The 12,924-nt window shown below is 41.6% G+C and overlaps 1 protein-coding gene across 1 annotated transcript in view; it reads left to right on the top strand.

Moving 5' to 3' along the window:
- Positions 1-12,924, top strand: part of adamts14 (ADAM metallopeptidase with thrombospondin type 1 motif, 14) — a 48,731-nt gene that overhangs the window by 31,465 nt on the left and 4,342 nt on the right. Inside the window, exons 8-19 of the mRNA XM_030774867.1 lie at positions 2,126-2,269; positions 2,434-2,566; positions 2,924-3,037; positions 4,454-4,602; positions 5,061-5,233; positions 6,488-6,621; positions 6,989-7,112; positions 7,578-7,658; positions 10,204-10,367; positions 10,509-10,674; positions 10,875-11,007; positions 11,189-11,396. Of these exons, the coding sequence (XP_030630727.1) occupies positions 2,126-2,269; positions 2,434-2,566; positions 2,924-3,037; positions 4,454-4,602; positions 5,061-5,233; positions 6,488-6,621; positions 6,989-7,112; positions 7,578-7,658; positions 10,204-10,367; positions 10,509-10,674; positions 10,875-11,007; positions 11,189-11,396 (1,723 nt within the window). The remainder of the gene's footprint in view (positions 1-2,125; positions 2,270-2,433; positions 2,567-2,923; positions 3,038-4,453; positions 4,603-5,060; positions 5,234-6,487; positions 6,622-6,988; positions 7,113-7,577; positions 7,659-10,203; positions 10,368-10,508; positions 10,675-10,874; positions 11,008-11,188; positions 11,397-12,924) is intronic.

The following is a 12,924-nucleotide window of genomic DNA, read 5'->3' as shown; positions in this document are numbered from 1 at the left end:
TCGCCAAGAAGAAAGCTAAAGGCCCTGTGGACTCAGTAATCTTTCTGTGTTTTTTTAACTACTTACAAAATGCAACCAAGGCAATTTAAAGAGTAAATCACTTTGCCTGAATTTGCATATTGAACCGAGAAAACAGTACAACTGGAATATGAAATTTACCACAAGTACAATTCAAGGAAACTTCAAGTTCAGACAGTTCTGGAATTGTTGTACGGAAGTATTTTGAAGTGCTAACTGACATTGATAAAAAACATATGAATCAGTGTTAGGACTGTTGGTTCTGCCATGCCTGTGTAGACTGGATGGCCTTTGTAGGCCAGAACAAGTTTAAATAAGTTGTCCTGCATTAACATCTTACGTGGAAGTAGACGTCTCCTTTTCTGATTCTGGTCAGCGATTAAATGATTCCACCCAAAACCATCTCAAGTGTTCATCGCAATTAGCTTGTTACATCTGATGGAGTGAAACGGGTGTCAGTGTTGATGTACTCTTTGCATGTTTTACCAAAATGTGAAAAATTTAAAAATTAAAAAAAAAAAAAAAAAAAATTATTCAGATTAATTCAAAATTATTTCTATAGAATTTTTTTGGTACTTTTACCAGGAATTGTGTGTCTGTCATGTTGGCACTGTGTTGGTTTTAGCCCTCTACAATGGAGGCTGTCGATCCTCCTTGCATTCTGTATTATCTATGTACGCACACATGTAGCTATACCTTTGCATTAACACTATGCACTGAGTAATTGTGCGATTTCAGATTGTCATTCTTCCTAGTCCTAAGATGCTGCTCTCTAATTCTCCCTCTCTTTCTTTCTCTTCCATTAAACCATTTCCTGTGTAGACCTATTAAGGACACCGCACGAGGTGTTTTAAATTATGGTCAATTTAGAAGTGTTTTCAAAGCACTTTCAAGCAATGTTTATGGATGACTTTTATAACCCCATTGTAAAAGTAGAAGCAAAAATTGAGTCATTCTCAGAAATGTCAAAGATTTAGCGCAGTTTCCATACTCTGAAAGGCTTTGTGAGTACTGGCCCTGTTGCAGAATGTCTGACATCAAGTGGGCAGCCCAACAGCACCCCCTATAGAAAGGGAGCTGAATCAGCAGAGGGATCAGACCTTTTGTGAAAGAGCTTCACATCTTTGTCTTATATTTTCCATCCATATGGATTGGAATGGGCGAGCACACATCTGCCAGGAACATTACACAAGAGGTACAATAAACGTTCCATCTCCTGCTGGATTTAGCTCTTTTGTTCATAATGGCCAGAGACATGGGAAAAAAAAAGACTTTCATCAGATGAAAGATGACAAAGCCATGACACTGTGAAGCATGCGTAGAATGAAGTATGAAGTCATAGTGTTTTGTTTGACACTGGGTAAGTATTGTTCACTTAAAACACTTGTACCCTATTGAGGTGTTAAAAAAACTTCTGAGAATTTCGTTCTGTGTTATGAGTAGGTTGGTAATATGCAGTTACTGTGCTGTTGTCTACAGTTGAATAATTACCCATTCTTAATCCCTTTACACAAGACTCTAATCTGAGGTTGATAGGTTAGACGTAATTATAGTCACTTGAATCAGATTCTGAATTGAGTGACTTCGAGGAAGAGGACAGTGCAGCTAAAAATTCTGCCTCAGGCAGTCTAGACTTCAGAGTCTACAAATCAATAAATCAATTTTTGATAAGTACACCCTAAGATGAAAGTGGGAGAAATGCTATACTTTCAGAGGAATGGAGGGAATTTAAGTTGAAACTACTATGTGCAGCAAGCATATCCTTTCATTTATATGGCACTATGTGGGGGTTTTATGACAGGAATTGATGTCAGTGATGAATGACTTTACACCAAAATGACTTTCTTTCACAGTTATGATGTTGTGTTAGAAACCACGTTAAGAGTGTGACAAAATTTGCCATGCCTGCTCCTCCTGACTCTTATATTGTAGTGACGTGTCAGAGTGGGCACGTAACATTGCACATACACAATTTGTGTTATTTGGTGTAACCATTCATGAAGTGAATGGCAAACCCAGAGTGTAAAGCATTATGTCGTGTCGGATGATACCCTAAAGGCGACTTAAAATGTTTACGGACTGTTACATATGTTCCCTGTTGTAATAGGTTAGGTATGGAGCATGATGGACAGGGGAATCGCTGTGCGGATGAGACCAGTATGGGCAGTATAATGGCTCCACTGGTTCAGGCAGCTTTCCATCGATACCACTGGTCACGCTGCAGCAAACAGGAACTCAACCGTTACATCCAGTAAGCCTTCGTTCTGGTGTCTCTTTTTCCAGCTCTCAGTTTTCCGTGCGAGACACGGATTGCTTCCCCGCCACACTTCATATGAAATGAGCACGTCCATGCAGCCCTCACTCGAGTGATGTGCCATGTGTAAACAGCTGTTGCTTTCTGTCCCCTGTGCGTAGCTCTTATGACTGCCTTTTGGATGATCCTTTTGAACATAAATGGCCCAAGCTGCCTGAGCTCCCGGGAATCAACTACTCTATGGATGAGCAGTGTCGCTTTGATTTCGGAGTGGGGTACAAAATGTGCACAGCTGTAAGTACAGTGTTTGATACATTTAAACCCCAAACTCACAATTCTCCTCTCAGCTTTGGATAGAAGTGGCATCCCTCATCAAAACTTTTCTCTGCATCCCCTTGTTAATTTAGGACCAAGAGGCCTCACCTCTTTGCCTGACCACTAAAATGTGTTCTTTCCTTCTCACATACTGACTGTTAAATGTTAAAGTGATCACAGACCGATCTGAGGGTAGCTTATTTGTCGTAATAACAAAAAACAGCAAAATGAGACTCAACTTTCTTTACAAAAGATCTGTAAAACTATATCTTTACACACTATCAGCCTGGCTTGAGTTCTACTCTCTCTCTCTCTCTCTCTCTCTCTCTCCATCAGTTCCGAACCTACGACCCCTGTAAACAGCTGTGGTGCAGTCACCCTGACAACCAGTACTTCTGTAAGACCAAAAAGGGCCCACCTGTGGATGGCACTGAATGTGCGCCAGGGAAGGTTGGTAATGTCTGTGCCAGTGATGTATGCTGTACTGCTCAAATGGCTGTGTATCAGGGTTTTTTTTGTTTCTTAGATTTTCTCAGAGGTTTTTAATGAGTGCTGAATTAATGCTCGTTACTATGCTGTGAAGCTCCAATTCACAGTAAATAAATTGTTTTGGGTTGTTCATTTCGCTGGCTTTTTTCTTGAGTTTCCTTCATTCAGTTCTGTTTAAATTGTGGACATCTGAGGTGTCACTGAGATGAAATGGTCTTAGTGTTGTCTCAGTGAGATGACAGATCGTCACTGCAGAGAAAAATGTGCTCTGTTTATTTCTCATGATGAGATTAATACTCTCACTGTTACAACTATAATGGGATCAGGTCCCAATAAGATGACTCATTGAGATGTCTCATTGAAGTGAAATTGTCTCACTGACTCTTATTAAAATGAGATGGACAGTTTAGTTGGCATTATCTCAGGTGTATACCAGGAAATGAGGCAAAGCTACTTCTGCAACTTCTTTTGATAGGAGGACTCCTCCTATGAAACATAAGTCCGTTTATAGGGCTATTTGTTTATTAGAGCGTAGTCATTACATTTTTTTCCCCCAAACAGTAGCTTACATTACTTGTCAATGGGGGCTGCTCTGTTAAAGGACTGGGTCATGACCTCAATTATACGGGGTGTATGAGGAATTGCTCAAGAGACGTGACACACATCTGGACAAACAACATGCTAATACCTGCTAATGCCTGCTCTGTAGCTTTCTATTAATGTCTATCAGTTTGTATGCCGTGGAACGGACTGAGGTGTCAGTTTGCCTTGTTTGGACTATTCTATGTGAAATGTCGCTTCAAGATATTCGAGGTTAACTCTTAATGGTTCATACGATATGTGACGGGTATTTGGGTTTTTTTTTCCCCACTCGATGCTTGAAGTATCTCTAAATGTAGTGCTACGATTTAATCGGATTGATTTAATTTAATTTGATGCCTTCGGATTAGTGAAATAATGAATCTACATTATATGTGTGCGCACCAGTTCGCCCTTGGCAACTCTCTTTGTCTGTGTGTGTATGTGTGCATATGTGAGTTGTGTAGGCGATATGTCTGCTCTCATCAAAGTCATTAATATAAATTTTTGTTGCCTGCTGGTGCGATGCAGTCACACATGGCTGGACTGTTGAGCTTTAGCAATATGCTGCAGCTTTCCATGAGTGGATGTTTAATTCAGATTTTTTTTCTCAATACAGTACTCTACAACCTCGTTAAGAGTCATAAAGATCTTGTGTAGATCCTACTGTTATTTTTAATTGGTTTAAATTTCCCATGTGAAAAAAGTAGTGTGCCTCTCATCTCTCTCTCTCTCTCTGTGTGTGTGTACATGTACGTGTACGTGTATGTGTGTTTGTGTGCGTGTGTGTGTGTATAGTGGTGTTTCAAAGGCCACTGTATCTGGAGATCCTCACATCAGCCGTATGGTCATGATGGTGCATGGAGTTCCTGGACCAAGTTTGGCTCCTGCTCTCGAACCTGCGGAGGGGGCATCCGGTCACGCAGCCGCCAGTGTAACAATCCAGCGTAAGCTCCTCACACACACACACACAAATACACTTATAAAAGCAAGTAAGAGAAGTTGAATGTGCCGGAGAGTTTGTGTGCTGGGTTGTATTTATGTTGCTAGTTTTCCATTGGATGAGTCTCAGTCTTTGATATGTTCCCCATTGTCATGTGTACCCACCCACCAGCCCTCCTATCTTTTACACATTTTATCATCTGACAGCTGGACTGCAAGGTCTGTGTCTGATACTGTGATTCACAATGCAAGTGTTGAGTACCTCCAAAATGCCACTGTTTTGTATTTTTTTTTTTTTAAGTGCTGACAGATTTTAAGAAGCAGTGAATTTTTTTATTGCGTTCTTTAGCACAGCATCTGGTCGTACCCTGCACAAAGCGACGTAAAATGGTTTCAGACCCCATTCCTGCAGAGCTCTGCTCTCATTCAGGGCTGTGGTGGTGTTCTTTTTTTTCTCTGTAAGGCCTGCATACGGAGGCAGAGACTGTCCCGGGTCGGCCTTTGACTATCAGATGTGTAACACTGAGGAGTGCCCCGGGCCTTACGAGGACTTCCGAGCCCAGCAGTGTGTCCAACGCAGCAACAAGTACCACAAGAACGTCAAACACACCTGGCTGCCCTACGAGCACCCTGATGGTCAGCTGATTGTCTATCTGTTTTATTTTGTTTTTCTCTCCTTTTCTCGAAATTGGATCAGTGCTGTGCCAGTGATGGGAACTGGGCAACACTAGTAAAAGAATGTAGAAATGTAAAATAAACTGATTATTAAAAAATACTAAACCTTAAATGTCAAATGCTGATGTGCCCATATGCCAGCCAGTTTCTTTTATCTGTCAGTTTGAGTTCATGGCTTCGTTTCAGGAGCAGCAAATCTGGCCAAGACATGCGTACGTGAAAATGTGTGCACATGGCTGTCAGCCCTATGCTATGGTCATTTCAGTGATGGTCATCTCTGTTTTTAGCTACCATCTCTTTAACAGAATTATGCAATGCAGTAACGTTTATTTCTATGTACGCAGTATATACTTATCCAGTCTTTTTTTCTTTTCTTTCCCATTCGTGCTAGCTGAGTTCTGGTGCGTTTCATTAAAGATGACTAAGGCTGAATTGTCCTCAAAGTCCTGAGAAACATTTACTTTTCAGGGATTAACTGATTGCGATTTCCCAAAATCATGCATTTTGTTTCTCTGCAGTCCTGTGACCACAAAGGCTTCCTCTTCATTGTAGCTGTCTGTAAAGCATTTCCCGTGCTGTTCTCTTGTGGAACTCTCAGCATACACACAGTACAGTGGCATCTCAGACGCAGTGAAGTGAAAAGTCGGCTTGGCTCAGGCTGAGCGGAATGCTGAAAACAGAATGCAGAATATTCAGGATCACTGGCCTGTAATTGGCCCCCGTAGAGTCGTTATAATCAACTGAGAACAGGCACTTAGCCGCACTGAGGCACACTGTGTCCTTGGCAAAGCAAAGAGAATAGGGGGAGCGAGAGAGACAGAGAGAGAAAGCGAGGGCATTGGTTTTGAATGTGTCCCATGACTGAGATGTATTGAAGAAGTGCTCAGTACACTTGTAGACTCTGTCTTGACTGCGTCGTAAGCAGCCTGTGCACATATATGATTGACATTGATATCTCATATAAACTGTTGTAGGACTGGTTTCATAACCATCCCCAATAGCATTGTATGTCTTATTAACCAGCCACCCTGAGCTCTGATTGGCTGAAGACTGCAAACACCTTTTTTCCCCCCAGATAAAATTAGTGTGTCTGTATGTGTGTGTGTGTGTGTGTGTGTGTGCGCGTGTGTGTGCGTGTGTGCGCGTGTGTGCGCGCGTGTGTGCGCGCGTGTGCGCGTGTGTGTGTGTGTGTGTGTGTGTTTGCGTGTCTTACAGAGGCCCATAAGTGTGAGCTGAGTTGTCGGTCTAAAGAGACAGGGGAGGTGGTTTTCATGAACCAAGTGATGCATGATGGGACTCGATGCAGCTACACTGACCCTTTCAGTGTGTGTGCCAGAGGAGAATGTCTAGTAAGCCCCACATCTGCACCAACACAACCTGCTTTAACCCATTACAACAACACATATGTATCAAACACATCTAATACACACATGTATCAATCATATATAACACACATGTATCAAACAGATATTACACCAACACAACCTGCTATAGCCTATTACAACAACACACATGTATCAAACACATATAATACACACATGTATCAAACGCACATCAGACACATGTAGAACTCTGTAAGCCAGCATCGCCATGAAAAAGTTCCAAACGAGCCTTTTTCATCATTTCCATGAGTTTGACTCATCCTTCAGAGAGTGTCTCATTTGTTCAAGACAGACAAGAAGTTGCTCATCACTCTCCCCTCTCTTCCTCTCTCAGCATGTCGGCTGTGATAAGGAGGTTGGATCTTACAAGCAGGAGGACAAGTGTGGCGTGTGCGGGGGGGACAACTCCCACTGTCGCACCGTCAAACTGACACTCACCAAGACTCCTAAAAAGACAGGTAATCAATATGCAGACTGGACCGCCACGCTTTTTACCTCCTGCTTACCACAGATACCTTATCTCTCACATACACACTCATGTCTGCCACAGAGAGACTTGATTACTGTGGTCCTCCGTTCTTTATGGACGATTAGAATTGGGATCGTAGGGTAGGAAGGAATGCATATATGACGAGGGATTATGGTAAACTGGAAAATGAGCAAGGTTTTGTTGTATTTTCACTTCCAGTTTTTGGTTTCCTTCTAGGAGGGTGTATGACAGTGGTCTGGAATAAAAAAGCAGAACATATAATGAGGGGGGGGGAGGAAAAAAAAAGAGAGAGAGCGTTGTGCATCAGGATGTGCAAAGCCGCTGATGGTTTCTCTCGTACTTCTGCTGCTTGCATTTTCTTTCATTTATTTATTTATTTATTTATGTATGTATTTTTAATCCACACCATGGCCCTGTCTCTTTGTTTCTCCAGGCATGCTGAAAATGTTCGATATCCCGGCTGGCGCACGCCACATCGTCATCGAGGAGAATGAGACGTCCCCACACGTAATTGGTGAGTCAGTGTCTGACGGATGATTAACATACACGTTTATCAGATCACCTTAATCCGCGTGCACAGAGCCTGATTCATGCCAGTAACCTCACCTCCAGACCCTGGTGTCCTCCAGACCAGGCCGGTTAGATGGGTTTCAGCCACTTGCCGTTCTGTGCATTATTACAAAGAGAAAACTAGCATTGTCACGATACCAAAATTTTTGTTTTGATATTGATACCAAGACATGAATTTCGATACTTTTCGATACTTTACCTAAAAAAGGGGAGACACTTTCAAATGTCATTATTGTGCTTTATTTCAAACCTGGACAATGTTTTCAGTCAGAAAAACATTTCAGTCGGTCAAGAAAACTATTGTCAACTCAGCCATTGAGCTTCATCTTAATTTTATTTAACTTTATCTTAATCTTAGATGTTTGGCCAGGTTTGATGTGTTGCCTCCCTTTTCGAGGCACACTTTAAAACCGCTTGTACAGCGGTGCTGCTGTGTTTAAGGGTTCGTCTCTATTTGGCCACTTCAAAGCCGAAATATCTCCATATTCCACTTCGGGCCCCCTCTTTGTCAGTGAGTTCAGGTGTTGCTGAAGCTGCTGCCATCTCTTCAAGACTAGTCTCTGACCAAAACGAAAAAGTGGTCTTCACCATTGCTCTCGACTCACTTCACGCTTGCTGCAGCTCATATTACAAACTCAGTCAGGGTTGTTTCCTGCACTGTCAAAGACACCATTAGCACAACGTCACCGGTGTCAGCGCTGTGCTGAAAGAGATGGATTCCTATTATCCAGATCAAATAGCCTTTCGCATAATGAAAGTATCGATTTTTTCAAAATGCTGGATTTGTACCGTTTTCAACAGTGTAGTACCGCGGTACTTTTTCACTACTGGTTTACCGCGCAACACTAGTGCAAATGGTATCAGGGGTTTGCATGATGGTAACCATAGAGACCAGGAGATACTGGGACATACAGACAAAAGACTTTCTGCAGCTGTGTAGTCAGGACGGTCACAGTGGGAACAGTTGTACATAGAGTGAAGGATGACCAGATCAAAAAGGGAAGCGTTCTTATTCAACACCTTACCTGATAATTACATAAGGGAGTAAGGCTTCCTCCCAGACCTTGACAGCAATGTGGATCTTTGAATGTTACGGAGATGCATTGAGTTGGAGAGGTAGGATGAGCATTTCCATGAGGAATATATAGCAGAGCTCCACACTAACCTAATTCAGAAATGTCCCAGAACCATCCCCAAGCATTGTGTGGAGACTCTTTTTTAATACCAGTGTATTGGTATGGGCACAACAATTACACAATCAGCAATAATTTATAGTTATTTAAATTTACTGCAGAAGAACTTTTCAGTTTTCGCTGTGTTTTGTTTTTTTTTTTTAACTCTGATGCGATTAAGGTACATGTCCAATATGTAACACCAAACTCTTACTGAAAAATCAATGTAACTTGTGCTATAAATATTTAATGACCTGTGATAAATAAGATGGTGTAAGTCTGGAACCTTGATGCATAGGAGTGTGAGTGTGTGTGTGTGTGTGCATGCATGTGTGTGTGAGGAAGAGAAAGAGAGCAAGAAATTCAGCAGAACCTGGGCGCAGTGCTCCCCTGATACCTCTAAGAGTTTCTTATGATGCATCCACAGAGTGCAAGGCAGACAGATGCTAGGATAGATGCTTACTCGCATGCCAACATATTTTGTGAAAGTTTCATGACCTGCAACACTATTCATATTGGTGCATTCCCCGCTAAGACCTCCTGGTCTATAACTGAGGTCTCAACCCTGGCGGAAATAGAGAGAGAATTTATTTCATCACTAAACTAGATTGTGTTATTGAAAAAGTTTTTTTTTGTAGAAACTTCACAGCCATAGACTAGTGAGTTTATGAGACTGCCTCTGTTAGAAAAGACAAGATAATTATTATTATTATTATTTTTTTTTTTTAACTATGCAATTAATGTAGTAGTACTGTATGTATGAGAAGACTGATGGAGAAAAGATAAACCGTGGAAACACCGTACAGTGTTGTCCAAGTACTAGGAACCTAAAATCTCTTTGTCAAGAGTAAGGATGTACGTACGAGTACATTAGTAAATCTCAGTTAGATCAGTTAGTTCATATTTGACGGAACAATTAACTGCATTTAAGCAATCAGAAAATTATAATGACTGAGAGACATTGGTACAAAAAGTGAGGAAGACCCTGTACTGCCATGTCTGGATTGGAAATGATATTGGAGATCATTAAGTCATTCTCATTACAAATCCATCCACGTATTTAAGTCAGTCTCATTATAAATCCATCTATGTAAGTCATTCTCATTACAAATCCAGCCATGTATTTGTCATACTGATATCGGTCTGCTGTGAATAAGACCGGTGCTTCTCGTTCCCTAACGGGTACCAATGAGACATTGAAACACGGTTAAGAAAATGAAACGTGAAAATGACAATGAAGGCCAGGATTTTTTTTTCTCTGAGATATGTGCAAAACCAGACATGCTCATATCTGAGGGCTTATTTCTGTACCCACAGCTGTTAAGAATCAAGTCACTGGTAGTTTTATCCTGAACCCCAAAGGAGAAGAAGCCAAGTCCAAAACCTTCATTGAGAGTGGTCTTGAATGGGAGTACTCCCATGAAAATGACAAAGAATCCCTGAAAACGATTGGCCCCCTTCATGAAGGCATCGTTGTCCTGGTAAGAGCGTCTGCTTCCTGTTTGGACTGAAAAGAGAACAATATATCTATTGACCCCCCCTCCCCCCACCTCTGGATTTTTATGAATAGTTCTATCTGATTGAGGTGGTATTTGATTGACAGCCTATGTTGTTCTGAGTAGGTCATCCCTCAGGAGGAGGACACGAAGATCAGCTTGACCTATAAGTACATTATTCATGAAGACTTGGTGCCCATTATTACCAATAACAATGTCCTGTTGGCTGAACTGGATACCTATGAGTGGGCACTCAAGAGCTGGTCTCAGTGTTCCAAACCATGCGGAGGAGGTGAGTGTGTGTGTGTCTGTATGTGTGGTAACGAAGGGAGTGTCTGTGTGTGTGTGTGTGTGTGCAGTGCTAGAGTAATGGAAATTGTTGTGTGTGTGTGTGTAGATCAGAAACAGTAAGTCTGTACCGGAGTGACGACAGACTGATGCATGTGTTCCCTCAGTGGAGTAACACCATCAGGTGTTGGTACTGTCTTTCAGGTGTGCAGTATACCAAATATGGATGCAGAAGAAAAAGTGACAGTCGCCTCGTCCACAGAAATTTCTGTGACATCACGAAAAAGCCCAAACCTATACGAAAACGCTGTAATGTGAATGACTGCAGCCAGCCCATGTAAGCTCTTGTCTCATCTCACCTGTATAGATTACTGTGCTTTCACTGTCGTGTGTTTACATGATTGATACCTTTTAAAACATAACATTCTTAACAGTTCTTGCAAGAGATTGTGAGTCTAAAAGACTGTGTGCGTCTCTGTGTCTGTGTTTTTTGTGTGTGTGTGTGTACTCTGCCTCAGGTGGGTGGTGGAGGAGTGGGGACCATGCAGTAAGAGTTGTGGGAAGCTGGGGTATCAGTCACGTGTGGTGCAGTGCATGCAGCCCCTGCAGAATGGCACCAACCGCCCCGTACACACCAAATACTGCACTGAGGAACGGCCAGAGGTCCGCAGAGCCTGCAACTACACAGTCTGCCCAGCACAGTGGAGGGCAGGAGCCTGGTCACAGGTACAGAGGACGGGTGGACAAACGTCACTACACACACACACACACACACTCTCACACACACACTTCCTCACACACTTATACACATACACACATAAATACATACACGCACACGTACATGCCCACACACATGCACAGGCACACAGTTCCACATACATGCACATGTACATGCACTCACACAAATACACATACACATATATGTGCACACAGGCTCACATACACATATATACTCATACACATGCTTAGACAGAAACACACACATATTCAGGTGGAACACAAACTAAAGATTGACATACAAGGTATATGTGACACCATACATACATACACACATGTGCATGTACACACACTAGAGTTCAGTTCTCTTAACCATTAACTGAGCCTCTTTCCTAGCTTAAAAACTGCTTACCCTTAAGCCAAGATCACCACGAAACAGCAATTTCATATCTCTCATGACCCATGACATGTCAGTGTCAAGACCTTTTTCCCCAAGAATGCCTAGTTTAAACATGCAGCAGTGAATCATGAGACCTGTTTCAGCAATAAAGCCATGAGGTCTATTGACAGAAAGCAGAGGAAAAAAATTAAGAAACAGTGGAGTCAGATCCCTTAGGGACTATATTCCTCCAACAGTCCCATGTAGAAACAGGTTCTCCCCTGAGATGCTATTACTGACCGTGGCAGATTGTGGTCTAATTATGTAGCAGACGAAACCACATAAAAGAGCACAGAAATGTTTTTGGGCATGAATTAGACACATGTAATTGACTGAGCAAACAAAGACTGCTTCCCATTTGTTTATTCAAAATTAAACAAACACATTACATTTAATTTACATACCACAGAGCTTCATTTTGTTGTAGCCATATGTTTCATGTAACAAATATCAGTTTGTCTACTTACTCAGTCACAGTCTGACAGTATGCTGATAACATTGTGTGCCCTAATTCAGAATTAACTGCCAAACTGGTCAAAATAACTGGATATAAAATTCTTATTGGTGGTTCATCACCTCCAACAGCTACTTTCATAATTACGCATTGCTGCAGTGTGCTGGGATACTTTCGTCTTTATGTATTATTATATGCATGTGTTGTATCATTGATCATACTGTCAGCTATGGTTTTAAACTCTTTAAGCTTGTTACCCTGTGATAATTACAAATAATAGAGATTATCACTTATTTATTACAAAATAATTACATTGTTACTCAGAAATCACGTTATTACGTTACAAAATGTTGCCACCATTCATCAGGTTTCAGTCCTTCCATTTGCAAAGAAGACTTAATTGCTAATTAACACTAACAAATTCTTTTGAGAGATTTTCTTCATGTTTGCATTTATTATGGACTTTTTTATACGGATTTCATTGAAATGTCACAGAGACCGCCCTCGACATCAAGCATAATTTCATGGGACGTGATCCGCCACCTGTACAAAAATGAAAGGAATGAAATTATACTGACTCTGGTGCCAGCTTTATGAGCTAAATGCCACCCATCTGTTCATTACCACATAGATGACCTGTCAGG

The sequence above is a fragment of the Chanos chanos genome, chromosome 5 (genome assembly GCF_902362185.1).
Source record: "Chanos chanos chromosome 5, fChaCha1.1, whole genome shotgun sequence".
NCBI lineage: Eukaryota > Metazoa > Chordata > Actinopteri > Gonorynchiformes > Chanidae > Chanos > Chanos chanos.
The sequence above is the reverse complement of the archived record's forward strand: the minus strand, read 5'-3'. Positions and strand labels throughout refer to the sequence as shown.